The sequence below is a fragment of the Cucurbita moschata genome, unplaced genomic scaffold (genome assembly GCF_002738365.1).
Source record: "Cucurbita moschata cultivar Rifu unplaced genomic scaffold, Cmos_1.0 Cmo_Scf00011, whole genome shotgun sequence".
In the NCBI taxonomy this organism is placed as follows: Eukaryota; Viridiplantae; Streptophyta; class Magnoliopsida; order Cucurbitales; family Cucurbitaceae; genus Cucurbita; species Cucurbita moschata.
In genome coordinates, this window is record NW_019268527.1 from 2,292,591 (window position 1) to 2,316,497 (window position 23,907).

The 23,907-nt window shown below is 36.7% G+C and overlaps 3 protein-coding genes across 7 annotated transcripts; 2 read left to right on the forward strand and 1 right to left on the reverse strand.

Annotated features, from left to right (window-relative positions):
* Window positions 1-1,366: 1,366 nt before the first annotated feature.
* Window positions 1,367-15,912, forward strand: LOC111449570 (myosin-1-like). Of its 3 annotated transcripts, none has more exons than XM_023089505.1 (24): window positions 1,367-1,764; window positions 2,371-2,746; window positions 4,526-4,627; window positions 4,706-4,849; window positions 4,944-5,094; window positions 5,187-5,214; window positions 5,635-5,800; window positions 5,915-5,978; window positions 6,084-6,097; window positions 6,193-6,277; window positions 7,253-7,356; window positions 7,479-7,617; window positions 8,265-8,383; window positions 8,955-9,107; window positions 9,207-9,296; window positions 9,824-9,901; window positions 11,161-11,319; window positions 11,572-11,778; window positions 12,233-12,438; window positions 12,547-12,682; window positions 13,266-13,395; window positions 13,480-13,626; window positions 14,446-14,513; window positions 15,222-15,912. In XM_023089505.1, the coding sequence occupies exons 2-24, from the start codon at window positions 2,375-2,377 to the stop codon at window positions 15,873-15,875; spliced, it is 3,516 nt and encodes a 1,171-aa protein (XP_022945273.1). In that variant the 5' UTR covers window positions 1,367-1,764; window positions 2,371-2,374; the 3' UTR covers window positions 15,876-15,912. The 3 variants fall into 3 exon arrangements, with proteins under 3 accessions (XP_022945273.1, XP_022945272.1, XP_022945274.1); XM_023089504.1 differs by having other exon boundaries at window positions 1,368-1,726; XM_023089506.1 differs by lacking the exon at window positions 1,367-1,764 and having other exon boundaries at window positions 2,637-2,712.
* Window positions 15,913-18,154: 2,242 nt separating this feature from the next.
* Window positions 18,155-22,171, forward strand: LOC111449571 (FAD synthetase 2, chloroplastic-like). Of its 3 annotated transcripts, none has more exons than XM_023089507.1 (5): window positions 18,155-18,476; window positions 18,552-18,586; window positions 20,039-20,174; window positions 21,430-21,605; window positions 21,678-22,171. In XM_023089507.1, the coding sequence occupies exons 1-5, from the start codon at window positions 18,226-18,228 to the stop codon at window positions 22,157-22,159; spliced, it is 1,080 nt and encodes a 359-aa protein (XP_022945275.1). In that variant the 5' UTR covers window positions 18,155-18,225; the 3' UTR covers window positions 22,160-22,171. The 3 variants fall into 3 exon arrangements, with proteins under 3 accessions (XP_022945275.1, XP_022945276.1, XP_022945277.1); XM_023089509.1 differs by having other exon boundaries at window positions 18,207-18,400; XM_023089508.1 differs by lacking the exon at window positions 20,039-20,174 and having other exon boundaries at window positions 21,417-21,605.
* Window positions 22,172-23,192: 1,021 nt separating this feature from the next.
* LOC111449573 (putative GEM-like protein 8) lies at window positions 23,193-23,845 on the reverse strand (the record flags this gene model as incomplete). The annotated part of the gene is made up of 2 exons (XM_023089510.1): window positions 23,193-23,429; window positions 23,507-23,845. Coding segments are annotated over 2 exons (513 nt in total), but the record flags the coding sequence as incomplete, so codon positions are not given.
* Window positions 23,846-23,907: the final 62 nt, after the last annotated feature.

Sequence of the window (23,907 nt, forward strand, 5' to 3'; positions counted from 1 at the left end):
GTAAAAATATGATATAACGTCGAATAGACTCAAATTTTGATATTCATACCGTCTTTCGTACTTAAAAAAATATTATTTTCTAAGTGAAGCGAGATGAGGTAAGACGGGATTTTGAGCGGGGCAAAAAATCTCTATTCCAACCCGTTTAACGAATGAAAAAAATATAGATCGAAATAATAATTTAATCTTTCTTTAATATTTAATTAATATTCATCGACCAATAATTTAGTAGCTATGGTTTATCGTTGACTCCTGACATTAAAAAAAAATTAAGAAATTTTAAATTTACAATAATTAAAAAAAAAAAGGTGTAAGCTCAATTATTATTATTATTATTTCCTAAAAAGTAAACCATTTATTAATTATTTAAAATATCATATTAGGGAATTTAGTTTAAATTACTATTAATGCAAATGGATTCGATAAAATCTCATTATTATAATTTTGCTTAAATTAATAAAAATACACTTAAAATTTTTAACAATATTGTAAAATTTACTTAATTTTTTAAAAAATACGTCTATTAAATATTTTATTTAAAAAATACCCTTCAACTTAAAAAAAAACTTTAATTTTAAAAAATTTCATTAATATTTTTAAATATTATTTTATTATCTAAAATTATCAAAATTTTTAAAAGTTTAAGAGTATTTTTATTCATTCCGTAGAAACTCGATTCCAATTATATATATATCCTTAATTTTTAAAAATTTTTATTAATATTTTAAAATATTTTAAAATACTATTTGTTTTTCTCCAAAATTATCGAAATTTTTAAAAGTTAAAGAGTATTTTTATTGGTTAAGTAGAAACTCGATTCCAATATATATATATATATATATATATATATATATATATATATATATATATAATATCCTTAATTTTTCAAAAATTTCATTAATATTTTAAAATACTATTTGTTTTTCTCCAAAATTATCGAAATTTTAAAAAATTTAAGAGTATTTTTATTCATTTATTAGTAACTCGATTTTAATTATATATATATATATAAAATAAACAATGCTAAAATAATTATAACAAGAAACACTATATTTAATTTAAATTCCAAATTAAAAATTACAAAATAGTTTTAAAAAACAAATTGGAAATTTGAAAAATTAAATATTAGAATTAATTTTTATGATTTGACAAAAAAAAAAAGAGGTTTTATTAAACTATAAATACCGAATTCAATTTTTTAAAATTATAACAACAAACTAAATTCTTAATTTTGGAAAATAATAAGGACCAATAAATAATTTAAAGAAAAAAAAAACCATAATGTATAAATTATATATATATATTTTAAAAAAGTTATTTATTAATAGAGCTTGAACCATAGGACACAAGCGGCAGTTTGTAAGAGTTCGGAGGGTAAAATCGTCAATAGGACAAAATTTTTCTCCGGCAGAGAAAAACAGCAAAGCAAGGCAGAGAAGGCTGCTCCTTCTTCTCTACACGCTTTGGATTTTCCTTTTCAATTTTCTGTTCAAATTTTCTCGCAATCCAAACAGCCTCTCATCGACCTTCATCTTTCTTCCGCGAACCCTACCTGTATGTGGCTATGGCTTCTAGGTTTTCATGAAGCCGAATTGGACTCCATCTTTCTTCACTGATACAACTCTTCCGGAGCTTCTATTGGCTGAGTTTTGAATTCTTTCAGGCTCTGGGAAGATTTCTCGTTCCTTAGTTCTTGGAACTCGATCTTGCATCCAAGTTTATCGGGGTAATTACTCGAGTTTTTGCTTTTTCGTTTCTTTGAAGGTAAGAGGATGAATTTTGGATTAATGCGTTAGTATTGACTTCACCTTCGTGGATTTTCTGGGGATATGGATGTTCTTAATTTTATTTTGGATTGCTCGTGTTATTCGTTTTGATTATGTTGATAGTTTTGGAAGACTGGTGAAGCTTGGTTGAACTCGAGTTTAATGTTTTTCCTTTCCTAATTAGGTGTCATTAGTTATGTTCTTAATTCAGCTTCACTTTTTTCGATTCTAGACTACAAGATCTATTGAAGAAGCAGTTCTAGCTCTGATTGGTAATTAGCTTTTAAGGAATTTAAGCATCATACAGATCGAGGAGATTTCATTTCAAGGGTTTTGGGTTAAATCCGAGTCAATGTATCCGTATAATTGATTCGAACCAACTTTATTGCTTTCTGTATTAGCTTGGGCTGTTTCGAAATTGGGATTTCTTTTGGTGTTGAACTTGTCAATGGTGACCTACTAACCAGGATTAGATGAGTAGTTCATGTGGGACCTTATTAAAGTTTGATTGTACATTTTTTGTTGAAAAGTAGTCTTTTTATCTCAATATTGATCGCTTTTCCACCTGCCAATGCTCAGTTTGCTGTCATGTATAAATTTGTAGGAACATGTCTCGGAAATCCCAGGGGATGATTTCATTACAATCCATTAAATCCATGCCAGCTAGTTCTCGGTTCATGATTCCGCAAGAAGCTGAAGCTTTGGAAGAGCCTTATAATCGGAATGTGAAAAACATGGAAGCTAATTCGTTAGTTGATGGCGAAAATGGTGCTTCTGGAGTTGATCGACTTCGATCCAGTATGAACAATAGTGACGTGCTGAATGAGGATTCACCGTATAATTTCAATATTAAAACAGTGGAAGAAAGACCCGCGCTGGAAGATGGAGAAGATGGTTCTATGTCTTTACCTTCACCTTCAAATTCGGCTTCACATAGTGAAAGCAGGTGGGGTGACACATCCTCCTACACGCCAAGGAAGGTATTTTGGGTCATTTATTGACACTTTGACATTCAAATCTATTATAATCAGAGGATAATGGTAGCTGAGATTTTATTTTTAGTTCATCATTACAGGAAAGCTACAGTCTAATTTCTGCATACTTAATCTCATCACAATCTTGGTCATTATGGTTTCAACTTAAGTTATCCTTCATTCTTTCCTCTGCTTCTAGTGTTAATTATTTATTTCCCTTTCCTTATTTAATTTATTACTAACAGTCAGCCTTTCCATTTTCGGCCCCACGATTGCAATTGACAGGAGTTCACGATTGCAATTGACAGGAGTTATTTCCCTTTCCTTGTTTATGCTTCTCAACCAGAATGATTAAAATAGGATAAATATGTTGTGGTATTAACTTAAGAATTGCGTTAGTACAATAGAAGTAGTCATTTATGTCAAAATAGTCACTATTTCCCAAATGGATGCATGTGATCTAGGAATAGCTTGCACGAGAGTTGCCGTATCATCCCAGTGTGCAACATGCTAGATCTTTGTTCTTGCAAGAAATCTCGTCCAGTTATCTACTAAAATATTTTTCAAGTTGGATCTAGACATCTGGAAACGTTAGAATTTCATAATCCTTTTGTTTTGACTTTTTAATCTTTGAATCTCTCTTGTTGAACTCGTGTGTTGTATATCAATTTTCTCTTGCTGACTATGGAGAAGAGAATATCTGTAACGGCCCAAGCCCTCTGCTAGCAGATATTGTACACTTTGACCCGTTACGTATTGCCACTAGCCTCACGGTCGTGTGTTGTATATCAATTTTCTCTTGCTGACTATGGAGAAGAGAATATCTGTAATGGCCCAAGCCCACCGCTAGCAGATATTGTACACTTTGACCCGTTACGTATTGCCACTAGCCTCACGGTTTTTAAAATGTGTCTGTTAGAAAGAGTTTTCCACACCCTTATAAGGAATTCTTCATTCTCTTCAACCGATGTGGGACCTCACAATTCACCCCCCTTGGTGCCCAACGTCCTCGCTGACACACTGCTTGGTGTCTGGCTCTGATACCATTTGAAACAACCCAAACCCACCGCTAGCAAATATTGTCTGTTTTGGCCCATTACGTATTATCGTTTGCCTCACGATTTTTAAAACGTGTTTGTTAGGGAGAGGTTTCCACGTGCTTATAAGGAATGCTTCGTCCTCCTCTCCAATCGATGTGGGATCTCACAATATCAAATAAAAAAACAACGGGAGGCAGTTGAAAACAGTGAATAATTGAAACACAATGACTATCAGTTTCCTTTTTGGATTATGTTCTTTTAAATCTGTTGGACTAGATTCTCAATTAGAGCTGATTATCGCTACAACCTATTTCTATTACCCATGGGTCCCTTGCACATACAACAAAGCTGTTTCAAGCAATATTGGTTACATTGCGCATCTTGGCATCTCTTTTAGTTTTCTATTGTCCATGCCCAATTTAGATCGTTCTTTCTGAAAATCCACTTAAAAGATTCATCCATTGGTAGTTCAGGCATTATTAGCTTCTGTTTTCTTCATACATTTCATATAAACATTTTCATTGTGTTTCTGACATTTTATTTCATAAATTTGCATGGGTACGTAAACAAATCTCCCACTTGCATATATGATCTTGTATATGTTGTTATTTTCTAAGCTAATGTGAACCAACATGTTTCTCAGTTGATCATAATCTTGTGAACAAATATTATATTCAGTTGGCCCCCCTACTGAAGTCTCTAGTGTTTGATTTAAGAGCCTATTTGCTGAACTTGTCTATTTCAGATGCATCAATCTTGGTTTAAACTTCCAAATGGCGATTGGGATCTTGTAAATATACTGTCAACTACAGGAACAGAATCAGTAGTTTCACTGACTGAAGGAAAGGTAGCAAATTGAAATTATAAGAAACTTTAGCTGTATGAAGCTTATTGATATCTGATTCCGTTACCATATGAATGGCAGGTGTTAAAGGTGAAAGCTGAAAATTTAATTTCTGCAAATCCAGATATCCTTGATGGCGTTGATGATCTTATGCAACTTAGCTATCTAAATGAACCTTCAGTGTTGTATGATCTTGAGTACAGATATAATCAGGATCTTATATATGTGAGTGTCTGAATTTTTTTAATACAGTTAGTCATGGGTCTGCTTAAAAGCTATTCTAATAGTAATGACATGGGTATGATTTTGGGAACTTCAGACAAAAGCAGGGCCAGTTCTGGTTGCTACCAATCCTTTTAAGAAAGTTGACTTGTATGGAAGTGATTACATTGAAGCATACAAGCGCAAAACGGCTCAGAGCCCGCATGTTTATGCCATTACAGATACAGCCATCAGAGAGATGATTCGAGGTTTCCTGTTGTCCTTGATATTTTATTAGGCTCAATTTATGCTTAGGCTGTTATTTTGTCTGCTTCTTACCGACTTTTTCCCCCCCTTTCAGATGAAGTAAATCAATCAATTGTAATAAGGTAATGCTGATCCATGTTTTCAACTTTTGCTCAGCTTTTTAATTTATTCTATAATCCACGCTGTTCTTTTCAAGTGTTACTTTTTTACTTGAGCATATAAGCATAGCATTCATCTAAAAGAGCCAAGGAAGTTATTTTATATGTTATTCTAGCTGGCTCATGACCCAATGGATCGAAGTTCTAGTATAATAATATCTTCAGTCTTTTCAATCTACACCATTCAGTTATTCAGATAAATCACATAAACAATATACAACCCACCATATGGTATGTCTCTTAGAGCTAGCAGTTGCTTGGTATTCATGTTTTCCATATGACCATTAGTTTGTATCATAAAATAACATGCGGGGTGGTGTGAATAGCATAAAGGCAATTTTATATTTTCCATATTATTCATGTCCTTTTGATGCCTCAATTCAGCGGTGAAAGTGGAGCTGGAAAAACTGAAACAGCAAAGATAGCAATGCAATATTTGGCAGCCCTTGGCGGTGGAAGTGGAATAGAGTTTGAGATATTGAAGACCAATCCCATCTTAGAAGCTTTTGGAAATGCAAAAACTTCGAGAAATGACAACTCAAGCCGCTTTGTAAGCTCCTATATCATGTTGATTTCCTTTAGATGGATGTGTTGTATTAAAGTTGCTTTTTACTTGCCATTTTAGGTTCTACAGCCTTTTTAAAGTGGGATTTAACATTTGCAGGGAAAATTGATTGAAATCCATTTTAGTGAAACTGGGAGAATCACTGGTGCAAATATTCAAACTTGTAAGCTTTCTTGTATTTAGGACTCTGCATTGGTTTTCAATGGAAATTTAATTTGAGATGGTTCATCTGACTTTGATTGTGCTGCTCATTATGAACTCCGGACAGTTTTGCTGGAAAAGGTAAATCTGTTAGTCTACCCTTTGAAATATGCCTGTATTGATTTTTTTAAAAAAATTAAAAAAAAAGCCCTGAGAACAATATATTTCTCCAACAGTCTAGAGTTGTTCAATGCACGGAGGGAGAAAGGTCATACCACATCTTTTATCAACTTTGTAGTGGGGCTCCTCCTGCACTTAAAGGTAACTTCTCTCTTTCGATTTGCAGATACTTGTGGGCATTATTTTTGGCTTATTTGTGGGGAAGTTCTTTTATATCTTATGAAGAAATTTGGAAATGATGTGTGAAGTATTAGATAATGTTACTCATTATCTAATAGTTTACACGTGTCTAACATTTATTCATGTTGATATGGATTGCATTGGACCTCTTGTTTTCTTAGATTCTTTTTAGTGGTCTTGTCTTGAGTTTTATTTGCTAGCTAGCATTTTGGAGAAGTGCCACTGTTAGTGCTTGCTGGTCTTATTGCATTTGTGATTATATATATATTACTTCTTTAAAATTTAAGTGGCTTTTCCCACCCCAAGGACGGCAGAGTGGTTAAGGCTTGGAATGCTACGTGGGCATTGGATTGGATATTGGTCTAATCTAGTAAATAAAAATCTTCTGGTGTTCCCTTGAATTGGGTCGATGTGTATTTCTATAGATCAATCAGGTGGGGGTGTCGTACCATTGGAGGAGGTTAATTTTTTTTTTTTTAATGAAAAATATTAATATTTCATTTAAATAATTAAATAATTAGTTTATTTGTAATGAAATTATAATGTTTTCTTAAATTTAAAACAACTTTATGCAAAACATTCAAGCAATGCGAAAAGTTTCTTAAATTGTAATTCTTGTTCTATCCTTACTACAGTTTCACGTCTGATATTCACTCTGGTGTCTGGTTGCATAAAAGATCTAATTTTTATTCCGTTGCAGAAATTTCCTGCACAATGAAAAATTAGTTGGGTTCTATTGTCCTTTGTTGAACTCTTGAAGTTCTCTCATCTACTAGTAATTATAAATTGCCTTGTCTGATTGTTTTATGGATTGATAACAAATACCACCTAGGGTTTGCTCGCCCCAAGTATAGACTTTGTGTCCAAGTTTAAGCTAGATGTCTTGTTCTCATTCTATGGCACCATATCTCAACTAGTTTTAACTTTGATGTGCAGAGAGGCTGAACTTGAGAAGAGCGGAAGAGTACAAATATCTCAGCCAGAGCAATTGTTTTTCAATAAATAGAGTAAATGATGCTGAAGAGTTTCGTATTGTCACGGTAATTTCTTTAATTTATAATTAAATTAATCCTGGCCAACTATCTATTTTGATGCGTTCTACTCAGTCTTTATGTGTTTGAATCAGAAACTTTGCTGTAACGTGCTTATCATTACTTCTCAGGAAGCACTAAATGTCGTCCATATCAGCCAAGAAGATCAGCACAGCGTATTTGCAATGCTTGCTGCTGTGCTGTGGCTGGGAAATGTTTCCTTTAGCGTGATAGACAATGAGAATCATGTGGAAGTCGCGGAAGATGAAGGTTAGAATTTCTAAGAGTGAAAGATGCTTGTATACCTTGTTTGTGGCAGGGATTTGAACATGAAAGACAGACTTAGGATACTTTCATCATGCTCTATGTCAAATTTTATTTTTTTGTAAGGACTAACCGAGGTTTAAATTGTCGTGAACATAATATGGATGCTAGTAATAATGACATAGCGATGCTTTTGTAGCAATTGAATTACTGCGTGAACTAGCCTTTAAAAGAGTCAAGTATCAGATCAACCTAAATGAACAAATGATAATGCAGTTTTAAATGTTATCATTCTTTCTAGTGTTTACGGAGGAAGGGTGCATTTTCCTTGCACTCATTCTAGGAACTAAAGTCAATTTAGCCTCCCATTTCTTTAAGTAATAAAGGCGGGATAAAAATTGTGCCATCTTAGACTTTCAACAAAGAAGTAATTCTCATCCGTGGTATAATAATTTCTAGAAGTACATCTATGGCTTTCTTTATTCCATGTTTCTTCCATTCTAGCGATTTACAATATTATTCATCTACTTGTAATGTAATTACAGTTTTCATTTGATGTTATATAACTATGTAATTGATTTCTTTTTAATTAGTCATGTTCTGTCATAACGTGTATCATATGCTTTATGCTATTATTGGATTACCGTTTTCAGGTTTACAGACTGTTGCTAAACTGATTGAGTGTGATATTGAGGAGCTTAAACTAGCTTTATCAACTCGAAAAATGAGAGTTGGAAATGACAGCATTGTCCAAAAGCTTACTTTACCTCAGGCAAGAATTTTGTTCATGATAAGCTCCTAATTTATATTGTGTAGGGACATAGATAAGTAAGGGAGGAACTAATTCTATCGGCAAACTACACGTTAGTCACCTTCAAGTAATAACTTAGTAACTATTTATAAGTAACAATTTTAGTTTGGATTTAATTGTAATAGAACTCCAAATTGCAAGTAGAACTCTACTGTTAAATTCCTATTTGTCCACATATTTTTGTCTGACAAAACAATTCTAGGCCTTTGCCAAAGATGAGTGATTTTTGTGGAAAGGTTATGCTGAAAAATTGCGGTGGAATGATCAGACCATTGGGCCGAAATCTATTGAGGCCCATTACCATGCACAGAGCATTGTGCAATTAAGAACATAACCAGTGCTTATATATTTTGTTTTTTTTTTTTGGCTTGGTTACTTGAGTATGGACTCACATTTGGATCAACATTTGTATCAGCAAGTGTGGATTAGGAAATTAGCTTGAACCTTATTAAGTAATTTAAAAATCCACTTGGCTTTTATCTTTGTAAAAACTTTCGCATCAAATTACATCTGTCTTTCTTGTTATTTGCAGGCAATTGACACTCGAGATGCTTTGGCGAAGTCAATTTATGCTTGTTTGTTTGAGTGGTTGGTTGAACAAATTAACAAATCTCTTGCCGTAGGCAAAAGGCGAACTGGAAGATCCATCAGCATTCTTGATATCTATGGCTTTGAATCATTTGATGTATGCCTCATTTAAGCTTTTAATTGCTCTCTCTAATCACTTAATGTGTATGTATGTATCTTTCTCCTAATATTTCCCCCCTATTCCTGGCTTTTGTAGAGGAATAGTTTTGAACAATTCTGCATTAACTATGCAAATGAGAGGTTACAGCAGCATTTCAATCGTCATTTATTTAAGCTCGAGCAGGAGGTAACTTTCCAGTTGATTATGCTCCAATTAAGCTGAAATGACCTCAAGTGATTACTTTTCATTGTCTAACAGCCATTTCTCCTCTTTCTTGTTCCTAATTCAGAAAATATTGAGGGTTGATATGTGTTGAAGTTGTAACGAATAAGTAGGTATTGTCTGAATGTAATAGTTTGGTGTAGATTAGGAATGTATATTGGGAAGAATATCATAGGTTTTATTCACTTATCATTCACCCAAAATTGTTTGCACCATATTTCTTTAGATGACCAAATGTAGGTCATGGAACTCAGAATTAAAATTTACTAAATTGTGGATTTGTCCGGGGAACAAGTCATAACAATAGCAAGATGGAACCTGTAACATGAGTAGTTCTGAAATTTGGGTTATTGATCGGTATTATAGTATATCATGTCCAGAGACGAAGTGTATGTGTCAGCTAATAGAAAGGGAAAAGGAACTATAACAAATTTTTCGTCTCATTTATTAGTTTCTCATGCTGTATGTTGAAGTTTACAATATCATATCAGGAATATATTCAAGATGGTATCGACTGGGCAAAAGTTGATTTTGACGACAACCAAGATTGTCTCAGTCTGTTTGAAAAGGTAGCCTTTAATTTGTCAACTTGATTCTTTGCGCTACCATCTCTTGGTCTTTCTAGTATGTATGATGATTTTTCCTTCATCTTCTTATCTTTCTATTTACTTGTATGCCACCAATTTTTTGTCACCTTTTGGCTGATATATTTTGTGACATACTATAGGACGAGTTCACTAATTTAGTTTGATGTTTCAAAGCATGGCTACTTTAAATTAGCATACCATGTCTGCTTATAACTGCCATTTGTAAAGCCTCGACCATCAACACATATATTAGGAGGGTTAAAAGTGGAATATATCCTTGACACTCGGTGGGAAGGGGTGCAAATATTTTGTAGGGGCATTGTGAGACAGGATCTTTAGGGTTGTTATTAGAGAAGTAGTGCGTGCAGAGAGATTACTGGCCCTCTCGAATTGGCTGGAAGCTTGTGTGCCTGGTTTATTGTTTGCTCATTCTCGCCCAACTGGTGTGTCACGTGTAGATAGAATGGGGAAAATTAGTTTCACCTCTTCTCTTGTCCTCTGGTTAGCTCTATTTGGTATAATATATTATCAATCTTTGGCTTGAGTTGGTGCTTCCCTAATAGATTAGATGAGATGGGTTTTCATTTGTTTTTTGTAATCCCCTTCAAAGGAAAAGGCTAGAATTTTGTGGATGAATACCATAATGGTGTCTTTGTGGAAGTTGTGGAGTGAAGGAAACCAGGTCTACAAAGAGCAAACGTGCAGTCTCCATGAGTTTTGGGTTTCTATTAAGCTCTTTGCAGCCATCTGGAGTTCTCTCTGTAATTCTTTTTTGTAAATTTGATATTGTTCATATTGTGGCCAATTGAGAATCCTTTTTGTAACCCTGCCCTGTGGTGATTTCTCATCTTCACTTTTGTAAGCTCTTCTTAGTAATATATTCTTTTATTTCTTAAGGAAAATACCTTACACAATTCCATGCCACTTATGTATCATATGTTTTTCTATTGCTATTGTGGTATTCTTTGATAGTTCTTACCCGAAAATTGAGGTTTTAATTAAAAAACTTATATATGCCCCCTCCCTGGTACATTCTCAGACAAAGAAGTCATATGTTGAGTTACCCTAAATCTTTTATCTAACTATTTAAGTTACCAATGTCTGATATAGTCCATCCGAATAGTCGCCTACAACAAGTGCTGACGTATGTTCTGAGTTCGGGCTACTCTGAACTGAGTGATGCCTTTTCTAACAAAGTGGACATCATGGGTTCCTTGATGTATTTTTTAATTTCTACGCAGAAACCTTTGGGATTGTTGTCCCTGTTAGACGAGGAGTCTACTTTCCCAAATGCCACAGATATGACCTTTGCAAACAAGCTGAAGCAGCATTTGCGTCGTTCTTCTTCTTTTAGAGGAGAACGAGGGAAAGCCTTTACTGTCTGTCATTATGCAGGAGAGGTATTTACATGTCATTGGTAGATATAATTTATTTATGTTCTATTCCTATTGCAGTTTACTTATTATCTTTTTATTATTTATGGAGACATTCATCACTTAGTAAGAGGGATGTTGCCTGGCCCCTCACTTGATTCAATTAGCTTTCTCTAAGTTCTTTCCGTTTATCAAGTTGTTGGTAGTCATTTGTGAAATTTCTCTTCCTTAGTTAATTTCACCTGACTTTTTGATAGTTGCATCTGGGTCTTCATTCAGGTCACTTATGATACAACTGGTTTTCTGGAGAAAAACCGGGACTTGCTACATTTAGATTCTATTCAACTCCTATCCTCGTGCTCGTGCCATCTCCCTCAGGCTTTTGCATCCAACATGCTAACTCAATCGGAAAAGTCCATTGGTGGCACTTCACATAAGTCTGGTGGTGCAGAATCCCAAAAACTGAGTGTTGCCAGAAAGTTTAAGGTAATCTATCTATTGTAATTAATTTATGATTAAATTGCATAATGTGAGTTTTTGTCATTAATTATGAGAGACATTGTTATTCTTAAGCCCGTGTCAATATTATGTCAACGACCGATTCGGGAAAAAAGAAGACAGTAGCTCAAACCGTAGCGAGGATAAAACATAATCTTGTTTGTTTTCTTCAGATGTTTGTCTGATTCTCATTCTTGCAAGTTGAAGCTATTTGCTCTTGATGAGTTTGGTAATATGACAGCATCTCAAATGGTCATTTGTTTGTTTAATTGAATTTAAAGACGGTAAAATACAAAACAGTAGGATGCAGACTCTTTGGGTTTGAGCTTTTCTCAGGACTAAGCAGATGCATGAACGAGGGTCTCTTCAGTACTAAGTCTTAGGCACTGAATTGTCATATATTGAACCTTTTGCCTTTATTAATAATTTGGATTTTGTATAGGATCAATTATTCCAATTGATACTCCGTCTTGAAAATACGACACCTCATTTCATCCGTTGCATCAAGCCTAACAAACTTCAGTCTCCTGGATTGTATGAGCAAGGACTTGTATTACAACAGTTAAAATGTTGTGGGGTCCTAGAAGTGGTACGAATATCACGAGCTGGATTTCCTACTCGGATGTCGCATAAGAAATTTTCTCGAAGGTATTGCTGGTTATTGCATACATCATTATGCTTTTAAAATTTTCCTTTCTAACATTTACTGATGTAATAACTTGTGCATGATTCTTTTATTCTGGTGTGCGTCATCAGGTACGGTTTCCTTCTACAAGAAAGCCTTTCATCGCAGGATCCACTAAGCGTCTCGGTCGCAATTCTTCATCAATTCAATATATTGCCTGAAATGTACCAAGTTGGCTATACAAAATTGTTTTTCCGAACTGGGCAGGTAAAATGCTTGTGCTTTCTGTGAACATTAATTGCTCTATTAAGGAAAGGCTATTTGGGTTTTGAAGATTTTAAACTCTTTACCGAGGTAGGTCAGCAATCCATACTACCTTCTAGAAAGGGGAGTTAATTGAAGAGCTGATATAATCTTTCCATTATTTATTATCTTTTTTCCAAATTGGCAACGGCCTATTTGTTCGACAGCGATGAGAACTATTACAGCAGAAAACATCCTAAAAAAGAGCCACAGAAGTGCAATATAAGAGTGGTTTATTTAATAAATGTAGACAATGTTCAATAATTTTCATTTGTCACCGAGAGGTGTGCTTAGCAAGTTATATTGCTGCTTGATCCTGACATCTTAGTCGTATTATATGCTGCTTATGTTGTGCAGTTGCTACTTTCCTCTGGTTTCGATTGGGTTAGAAATCAGTGGTAAAAAGAACTTAGAATATCGGTTTAGAAGTCAAAATTATAACTTAATCTCTCTATTATTCTTAGTTGAATTTTGTTGTGTGGAAGTATATATAGCATGAAATACTAACTATTGTGATAATCCAATTTTTATAAAAACAATCTGGCAGATTGGAGTGCTTGAAGATACAAGAAACCGCACCCTTCACGGAATCCTCTGTGTTCAAAGCTGTTTTAGAGGGCACCTGGCTCGTTGCCACATCAAAGAGCTGAGAAAAGGGATTTCCACTCTTCAGTCATGTATTAACCTCCCTCGTCAACATAGAACCAACCACCTTCTAGTTCTTGGGATACAGATTTGAACTATTCTAATTTCTCATGCAGTTGTACGTGGGGAGAAAACCAGAAAAGAGTATGCTATCTTGTTACGAAGGCATAGGGCTGCTATTTCTATTCAGAAGTATCAGAAAGCCAGAATTGCTAGAAAACGTTCGAAGGAGGTTTGTGATGCATCAGTCGTGATACAATCAGGTAATCAGATGTTCTACTGGATTTATGATTTCACAAGGAAGCAACTAAAAACAGTTCATATTCTATAGAGTTTGATGCAAGCATGCCCACTCTAAGCCCTTGAATTTAATTACAATGCTTTGTGCACTTTTTGCTAGGGAGGTTATGGAACTGGAGTTGTGAGATCCCACGTCTGTTGGAGAGGGGAACGAAGCATTCTTTATAAGGGTGTGGAAACCTCTCTCTAGCAGACGCGTTTTAAAAACCTTGAGGGGAGCCCGAAAGGGAAAACCCAAAGAGGACAATATATGCTAGCGGAGGATTTGGTCTGTTACAAATGGTATCAGAACTAGACATAGGGTGGTGTGCCAGTGAGGATGCTGGGCCCCCAAGAGGGTGGATTGTGAGATCCCACATCGGTTAGAGAGGTGAACGAATTATTCCTTATAAGGGTGTGGAAACCTCTCTCTCTAGCAGACGCGTTTTAAAAACTTTGGGAGAAGCCCGAAAGAGGACAATATCTGCTAGCAGTGAGCTTAGGCTGTTACAGGAGTTTCGTGTACTGACCTGGATACATAAAACCAGCTGAGTCTATAACAAGTAAAGCATGTATAGAACTACAGAGTCCGGTAAAATAAACCAAAAAATTCAGTTGTTTTTCTTATATCAAATAAAGCATTTACAGAACTACAGAGTCTAGTAAAATAAAATAAAAAATTGACCAGCTTCTTACTGGAATGTGGATTACTCTGCCAGGTCCGGACATCTACGGCCGTATTTCTGTTTTTCATGAGTTCTTATTGCATTTACTAATCTGGTCTAATGTATGCTACCTTTCAGTTATCCGTGGTTGGTTGGTAAGAGGATGCTCCGGAAATATAGGATTGATGAGTCCTGGTGGTCTTTCGGTAAACTTTCACCATTTTGATATTTATCTGTTCATTCTCTGATTATCAATTTTTTCTTTCAAATCTTCTGGTTGCCTAAACTTTCAAGCATCTTTCCATACTGGTCCTACTTCAACTTTGTCTAATAGTATAATTTACTATTGTTAGGAATCACGAGTCTCCGTAATGGTATGATATTGTCCACTTTGAGCATAAGCTCTTATGGCTGCTTTGCTTTTGATTTCCCCATAAAGCCTCATATCAATGGAGATGTATTCCTTACTTATAAACCCATGATCATCCCCTTAATTAGCCAACGTGCAATTCTCCCCTTGAACAAAGTACGCCATAGAGCCTCCCCTGAAACCTATGTAGCCTTCGAACAATCTCTCCTTAATTTAATCGAGGCTCGACTTCTTTCTTTGGAGCTCTCGAACAAGGTACACCTTTTGTTCGTCACTTGAGTCACTTTTTTACTACACCTTTGAGGCTAGCAACTTCTTTGTTCGACATTTGAGGATTCTTTTAATATGGCTAAGGACATGACTCTGATACCATGTTAGTAATCACGACAACCCACAATTATATGATATTATCCACTTTGAGCATAAGCTCTCTTGACTTTGCTTTTGGTTTCCCAAAAAGCCTCGTACCAATGGAGATGTATTCCTTACTTATATCCTTTCATAGGTTTGTCGAATATGATTACTCATCTTGAATTCCCAACAGGGAAATGGATCAGGGGATGTGCTTGTCAAGTCATCATTCCTTGCGGAATTACAACGCCGTGTCATGAAGGCTGAGGCCACTTTGAGAGATAAAGAAGAAGAAAACGACATCCTCCATCAACGCGTTCAACAGTACGAGAACCGATGGTCAGAGTATGAACTGAAAATGAAGTCAATGGAAGAGATGTGGCAGAAACAAATGAGATCCCTGCAATCTAGCCTCTCCATTGCAAAGAAAAGCTTATCAGTTGATGATTCAGATAGAAATTACGACGTATCAGTCAATGCAAGCCACGAAAGAGGATACAGCTGGGAATTGGGTACCAACAACACAACTAATGAAATCAATGGAGTAAGACCAATGAATGCAGGTCTTAGTGTCATTAGCCGATTAGCCGAAGAATTCGACCAACGAAGTCAAGTCTTCGGCGATGATGCAAAGTTCTTAGTAGAGGTAAAATCCGGTCAAGTTGAGGCAAGTATCGACCCAGATAGGGAATTCAGAAGGTTGAAACAAATGTTTGATGCATGGAAGAAAGATTACGGGGGACGACTACGCGAAACGAAAGTGATTTTAAATAAGATCGGGAATGACGGTGCCATGGATAGAGTGAAAAGGAAATGGTGGGGAAGGAGGAACAGCACGAGGATATAGCTAATAAGAAAAAAAAAAAAAAAAAAAAAAAAAAAAANGGAACAGCACGAGGATATAGCTAATAAGAAAAAAAAAAAAAAAACAACAAAAAACAAAGAATATGAAATAAAGTTAATAGTACACAATATACTGTTTGATCTGAGAGATTGGTGATGTTTGGGGAACATGTAAATGATGGGTTAAATCAAGAAACAAAGGCTTTTCTCAAGCACAAATATGGTCTGTGATGCCAATAGTTGCAAGGAGAAACTGCTGCAGGAGCTCTGTTCTTACTTTTTTTCATTACAAAATTTTTGAGGGGGCTTCAAGTGATTTATTACCTGTGAAGTCCACTCTCTAATATGTGTATCTTTTTCCCTACTTATCAATCTCTCTATTAAATATCTATATATATATATATAAAGTGTTATTACGAGTCTATGAATATATTATCTATTACGGGATTCAATTTTTGTACCATATACTATTGTTTATTTCTAGTTATGCAGCTTTACTTAATTGTGACGTGCGTCCTGATCATATTATTATGAGTTTTTGAATATATTATCTATTGCGAGATTGAATTTTTGTACCATATACTACTCTTGCTTATTATTAGTTATGTCGCTTTACTTAATCGTGACGTGTGTCCTGGCCATGTTATTACGAGTCTATGAGTCTAGTATCTATCACGAGATTTAATTTTTGTACTTGTAATACTCTCATTTATTATTAGTTATGTTAGTTTTATTTAATTGTGATGTGCGCCTTGGTCATGTTATTATGAGTCTATGAAATATATTACCTATCGCGAGATTGAATTTTTGCAGCAAATATATAACAACTTAAGTCCAATATATGGGCTTTCCATTTTAGGCCGTTACAATATACTAGTTATCTGTTAGCAGACGTACTCCCTAGCTTATCCGTTAGCAAATGCATTTCAGGTTGTTACAATTGAAACCTCTCTCTAGCATATGCATTTTAGGCTGTTACAACTTAAACCTCTCCCTAGCAAACACATTTCAGACTATTACAACTTAACCTCCCCCTAACAAACACATTTCAGACTGTTACAACTTAAACACAACTTAAACCTCTCCCTAACAAACACATTTCAGACTGTTACAACTTAAACACAACTTAAACCTCTCCCTAGAGACGTATTTCAGACTGTTACAACTTAAACCTCTCCCTATAGACGCATTTTAGGCTGTTACAACTTAAACCTTTCCCTAGCAGACGCATTTTAGGCTGTTACAACTTAAACCTCTCCCTAACCGACGTTGTTACAACTTAAACCTCTCCCTAGCATACGCATTTTAGGCTGTTACAACTTAAACCTCTCCCTAACCAACACATTTCAAACTGTTACAACTTAAACCTCTCCCTAACATACAGATTTCAGACTGTTACAACTTAAACCTCTCCCTTAGATGCATTTTAAAAACTTTGAGAGAAAACTTGAAAGGAAAAGCCCAAATAGGACAATATTATGTTAGAAGTGGGCTGTTATAATATACCAATTATAACTTTACTTGATCGTAACGTGCGTCTTGGTCATATTATTACGAGTCTATGAGTATATTATCTATCACGAGATTGAATTTGTGCACCATATACTACTCTCACTCATTATCACTTATACCAAATTTACCTATTCATCATGTGTGAACTGACTACACTATTTATAAATCAAAATTTATAGTACGAACAAAGTTATTGTACAAGGATGTTTTTTTTTTGGAGTAAGCTTTATATATTTTTTTTATAATTATTAAAATAATAATATTTTGATTTAAATTTTTTTTACAGGCCAATAATTGGACCCCTTTTTGGGATAAGAGGCTTTTAAGGTAACTATGGATAACTTACCTAATTTAACCATTCACTCAAAATTTATTTATTTTTGTTGATTCACTCAAAATAAAGTAAATAATTGACTGAAATTATAATTTTCAAAATAAAGTTTTTATTATATAATTATGAAAATTATACTCAATTATTTACTGTATTTTAAAAATTTAGAGTAAAAATTTCTATCTAATATTTTCTAATTTTTTTTGAAAAGTTAAAAAATAATACCGAATTTTTTAAACAAATTACAATGTTCGGGAATAATTTCCCTAAATTACAAAAAAAAAATATATATATATATTAAGAATGTTAATTTTTTTTTTCTCTAAATAATTTCTCTAATTTCGTTGAAAAAAAAAAGAAAAAAAAAAGGGAAAAAAAATGAAAAACCGTATTAAAAAAGAGATAAATGCGTTAAAATTACAGCGTTGAGAAGGCAACAGACAAACTCTGTGCCTCTAATTCCTCCCCTACTTTCCGGTTGCCGCCCCCATTCCGTACAAACCGGCCGACGATGTTGGCCGCCGGCGCTCGCGTTTCCCACCACCTTCGGGAGTGCGACTGCCACTTCGGCTTCCGGTTAAACTCAGGCCTTCCCTCCTCCTCCTCTTCCGCCGTCGTCCCCTTTCCTCCGATATGGCCTCGGAAGCCCACTTCTTCCCCTTCAATTTCTCACCGCTCCCAACGACGTGGGTACTCTTTCTTTTGCTCCATTGTCCCCTCCTTCGCCGCCGGCGAACCCCCCATTCTTTCCGATTGTTTTGGGTAACTTTCAATTTTGTTCTTTGATTGTTGTCTGTGTTGCTTTCTAAAATTACCTGTTGTTTCTTTGTTTCCCAGTTATCGAGGAGGTGGTCGGGTAGTCTCTGTGACAGGTTTGTTTGCTCCTCGTTAATTTTAAGGAAGAATGTTAATTCGTATCTTTGTCTGAGTTTTTTCTGCGTGTTTTATGTGAGGGAAGTTTTTAGTCCTTTTGGGTTGTCTATATATGGTTGTGTTCTTGTAATGCTGGTTCAAAGTTGTCTTAATCTATATACAATACATGAATTTGGGTTTTATTTTGGGAGCCAAGTGTCACACTCGCACTTTTCTTAGTAGCTGACTTTTACGGTTGTGCTGCACCTGCTCCAGAGTGAGTCAAGCCAATTTGGATCTGTGTTGCCTACGGTCGAACAATGTATGCTTAAGCCTCTGGCCCTGTTTTGAGAGGAAGGTTTTAGAAAATGCGGGTCGAAAGAGAGTTTGAAAGGAAGGTTGAAAGAAAGTTTGAGAGTCGTTATATGACTATAAGAAAAGAAAGAAACACTGTAGCTTAAATATCATATCACTCGTGTAGGAAGAGTTGACAATTAGTTGCATCTCCCTATAGTACATTTTGAAGCGAATCAGGTCTGGCAGGCCTATACATGATTTTGTCGAACAGGCAACGTATGTTCAAGCCTCTGGCCTCGTTTTGAGAGGAAGGTTTTAGAAAACGGGGGTAGAGAGATTTTTGAAAGAGAGTTTGATAGGAAGGTTGAAAGAAAGTTTGAAAGTCGTTATAGGGTTATAAGAAAAGAAAGAAACACTATAGTTTAAATATCATATAACTCGTGTAGGAAGAATTGACAATTAGTCGCATCCTCCTATAGTACATTTTGAGGCGACTCAGGTCTGGTAGACCTAGACATGATTATACAAAATCTAAGTGGAAGGAGTTGACGACTGATCGCATCTTCTTATAGTACATTTTGGGTCGATTCAGGTCGGGCAAGCCTAAACGTGATTTCGCCGAATAGTCATACAAACAGAACAACTGCCTGAAAAGTATTACTTAAATGGAAATCACGCCCCTTTTTCTTTTTCCAACGTGATGAAAGAAAGCATGGTTGAATAATGACTTCACTTCGATCTCTTCGACCGAACAATATACATCACAAGTCTTGTGATAAGAAATCCAACCACCAATACTGATAGAAAAAAAAATGCCCATTCCCCACCCAAAATGAGCCTTCGACGAGACGTGGACATTCCCCAACTCGAATTAGATCTGGAAATGATCGACTCAAATAGATCATAAAAACCCACTTCACGAAGATCTCTTCCTTCTCTTCGGGCTTAGGAGACCATCCTTTTGTTGTGGCATGCTCTTGAGATTTACGGATTCATAGGGGGCCCCGTCAGTCCCGACAGATCAAAATCCACTAAAAACATACATAGATAAGATCTCATTGTCCGAGAAATGCTCTTTTCCCGAAACAAACGAAAGAAAAACATCATTTTATCCAATTATGTTTTAGTTTTGTTAGTATTTGATCATTTTTGTAATGATTTGTTATCATTCATAGGGGGAATAGTAGCGTTAGGAAAATTTGATGCTCTCCATGTTGGTCATCGAGAGCTTGCAATTCAAGCATCAAAGCTTGGATCTCCATTTCTATTGTCATTTGTTGGAATTGCTCAAGTACTTGGCTGGGAACCTAGGTACGCATAATGCCTTTTCTTTATGTAACTTATTGTTTGTTTCATCATAAACAGCACGACAAGTACGTCCGACCATGAATTTTATGCCGTTTTCGTTGTGTTATAAGTTTCCGATGTGTTTCGTGGGTCGACTTCATGAAACTATCCCATGTTTTTTCGTGGAAGGTTGGCTCATTTTATGTGAGATCCCACGTCGGTTGGAGAGAGGAACAAAACATTCCTTGTAAGGGTGTGGAAACCTCTCCCTAGTGACGTGTTTTGAAACCGTGAGGCTGATGGCGATACGTAACGGGCCAAAGCGGATAATATCTGCTAGCAGTGGGCTTGGGCTGTTATAAATGGTATCAGAGCTAGGACGCTGGGCTCCCAAGGGGGTGGATTGTGAGGTTCCACATCGGTTGGAGAGAGGAACGAAGCATTCCTTATAAGGGCGTGAAAATCTTTCCCAAGTAGACGCATTTTAAAACCGTGAGGCTGGCGGCGATACGTAACAGGCCAAAGCGGACAATATTTGCTAGCGGTGGGCTTGGGCTATTGCAAATGGTATTAGAACTAGACACCAGGCGGTGTGCTAGTGAGGACGCTGGGTTCTCAAGGAGGGTGGATTGTGAGATCCCACATCGGTTGGAGAGGGGAACGAAGCATTCCTTACGAGGGTGTGGAAACTTCTCCCTAGTAGACGCGTTTAAAAACTGTGAGGCTGACGGTCATACGTAATGGGCCAAAGCGAACAATATCTACTAGTGGTGGACTTGGGCTATTACAAATGGTATCAGAGCTAGACACCGGGCGATGTGCTAGCGAGGGCTGGGCCCCCAAGGGGGGTGGATTGTGAGATCCTACATCGGTTGGAGAGGGGAACGGAGCATTCCTTATAAGGGTGTGGAAACCTCTCATTACTAAACATGTTTTAAAACCGTGAGACTGATGGCGATGCGTAATGGGTTAAAACAGACAATATCTACTAGCGGTGGACTCGAGCTATTACATTTTAATTGTTTTTGTTACCTAGAATTGTTTGACCGTCTTTCTCCATCGAAGAGGCAAAACATAATCAACCATTGGCTAGTGCTCATCTCTAGCTCTGGTTCCAGCCTTTCATTTCATATACCAGTTCCGTATGCCATACCTCTTATTCTTTCTTGCTCAACGTCCAAGTCTCGTGCTGTTTCTCTACCTGTTGCATCTGTTCTTAACAATCACCAAGAATTATATGCTTGGAGTTAATTATTTATCTGTTAGTTAACTCGAACAGGGCTCCCGTAGTCGCTCAATGCGACAGGACTCGAGTTCTTTCCTCGTGGGCACCATTCTGCAGAAACATGGCTCCATCAGAATATCAGATTCAATTTTCAAGTGTTCGTCATCTAACTCCACGAGAATTTGTCGTGAAACTCTCGAACGAGCTCGGTGTTCGTGGAGTTGTGGCAGGTAAATGAATTTCGACATATCGGTAAAATATCCTCTCTTGGACTTGCTGTAAAATGTAGCCTTTGGTGGCAGGTGAAAGTTATAGGTTTGGATATAAAGCAGCAGGCGACACAGCCGAGTACGGGGTAGGCGCTTATATCATAAAATCCGTGATGGATAAGAACCAAGAATTTACGGATTCAACCAATTCAAAGGAGCAAGGACAAGTGTTGTCTACTCGGGTTCGCTACACCCTTTCGACAGGTGATATGAAATACGTCTCCGAGCTTTTAGGCTGTAGACATCGTCTAGTTTTGATGGCGAAAGACGTAGAGGGATTAAGTTATAGCAATAGTAGAGTGTCAGTTCCAAGATCATGTTCATTAAACTTAGCACCAAAAGAAGGTTTATATGATAAGTGCTTTGTCTGGTCGTTTGATCAGAACTTGACTCCATGTCGGGTCGTTATTGACTCGAGTCATGTTCATATCGAGTTAGATGAGTTAGCTACGTGTCGTCATCCTGTAGGAACCGATGACTACATAAGTGTTGAGTTTGACGATGAAGGAGTATGATTATATTCGATTCACCTCCGCTTACTTGTTCCTATACGTACATCGGTGAGATCCATCGTTGTTTTTCCAACAGAGGTATGTTGCTCTATCTGATGATTCAAATTCAGGGTGTTTTAGCAAATTATGTTCTAAGTAACTCTGAGCCCGTTAGTAGATATTATCCTTTTTGGGCTTTCCCATTCGGTTTTCCCTCAAGGTTTTTAAAACGTGTTTGCTAGAGAGATTTTCATGCCCTTATAAAAAATGTTTTGTTCCTCTCTCCAACCGAGCGGAGACTTCACAATCCACCTCCCTTGGAGGCCTAGCGTCCTCGTTGACACTCATTCCTCTCTCTAATCGATGTAGGATCTCACAATCCACCCTCTTTTTTGGGTCAACATTCTCGCTGGCACTCCACCCGGTGTTCACCCCATTCAGTGTGCCAGCAAGAACGCTAGGTGTCACAGTCATGCTTGAAAGGAGATTGTGACACTAGGAGTCCCGAACAGGGATGAATTGTGAGATCCCACATCGATTTGGGAGGGAAAAGGTGCCAGCGAGAATGCGGGGCTCTGAAGGGGGATGGATTTTCCATTGGGGAGGAACGAAACATTCTTTATAAGGGTGTGGAAACCTCTCCCTAGCAGTCGCATTTTAAAACCTTGAGGGGAACCCAAAAGGGAAAGCTCAAATCAGACAGTGGTTTGTTACAAATGATATCAAAGCCAAACATTAAACAGTGTACGAGCGAGGACGCTGGGCCCTGAATGAGGGTAAATTGTGAGACCCCGCATCTATTGGAGAGAGAAACGAGTGCCAACAACGACGCTGGGCTCCAAAGAAGGGTGAATTGTGAGATCCCACATCAATTAGAGAGCGGAACGAGTGCAAGCGAGGACTCTCGACCCTGAAAGGGGGTAGACTCTAAGATCCCACATCCGTCAGGGAGGAAAACAAAACATCCTTTCTAGTAGACGCGTTTTAAAACCTTGAGGGGAAACTCGAAAGGGAAAGCCCAAACATGACAATATCTATTAGCTGTGGACTTGAGTTCTTACATTAAAGATCTTTCATACGTCGAAAAGAAAAGACGTCCGTACCATTCGAGACCTTTATTTCAATCCTTAGAAAGCCCGTTTTCGAGGAACTTAAAAGCCATCTTATAACTCAAAAACCCCATAAACCAGAACTCGAACCCATCAACAGTCACCACTTGAATGTACTTTTTTGATGGATTGTTTACATTTTCACTTTGGTTAACTCTCTTCATCTTCTTCATTGGGATCATAACCTATAAACATTGCAGGAAACATGTTAGAACCCACAAAAACAAACCGACAGACAGGGTGACAGAAAGTCAATACATACTTTGTAATTCATTCTGCTCTGTTCTTCATGTGGAGAAGAGAATATGATTGGTCTGTCACTGCAGAAGGCGACCACATGGGTGGAGACAAAGAGGAGGCCTGCTATTGGACCTGCTGTTGTTGACAAATAACAGTGTGAAGAGCTCAGCAACTTGTCATCTTGTCTGAGTTTGAACATCTTCTTAAAGATCTTCTCACTTCTACCAATCTGAACTAGCTTTGCTCCCAACCATAGCTTCCGTTTCACGGTTTTGGTGACGCTCGGTGATAGTTTAACTGCACGGCATCGTTCCAATGGAACTGTCAAGCAATTTGTTCCAGGGGAATATGTTCGTTTGTATGATTATAAAAAGTTTAACGAGTTGAGTTATGTTCAGGTTGACCTACAAAAGTTGTCGTAGT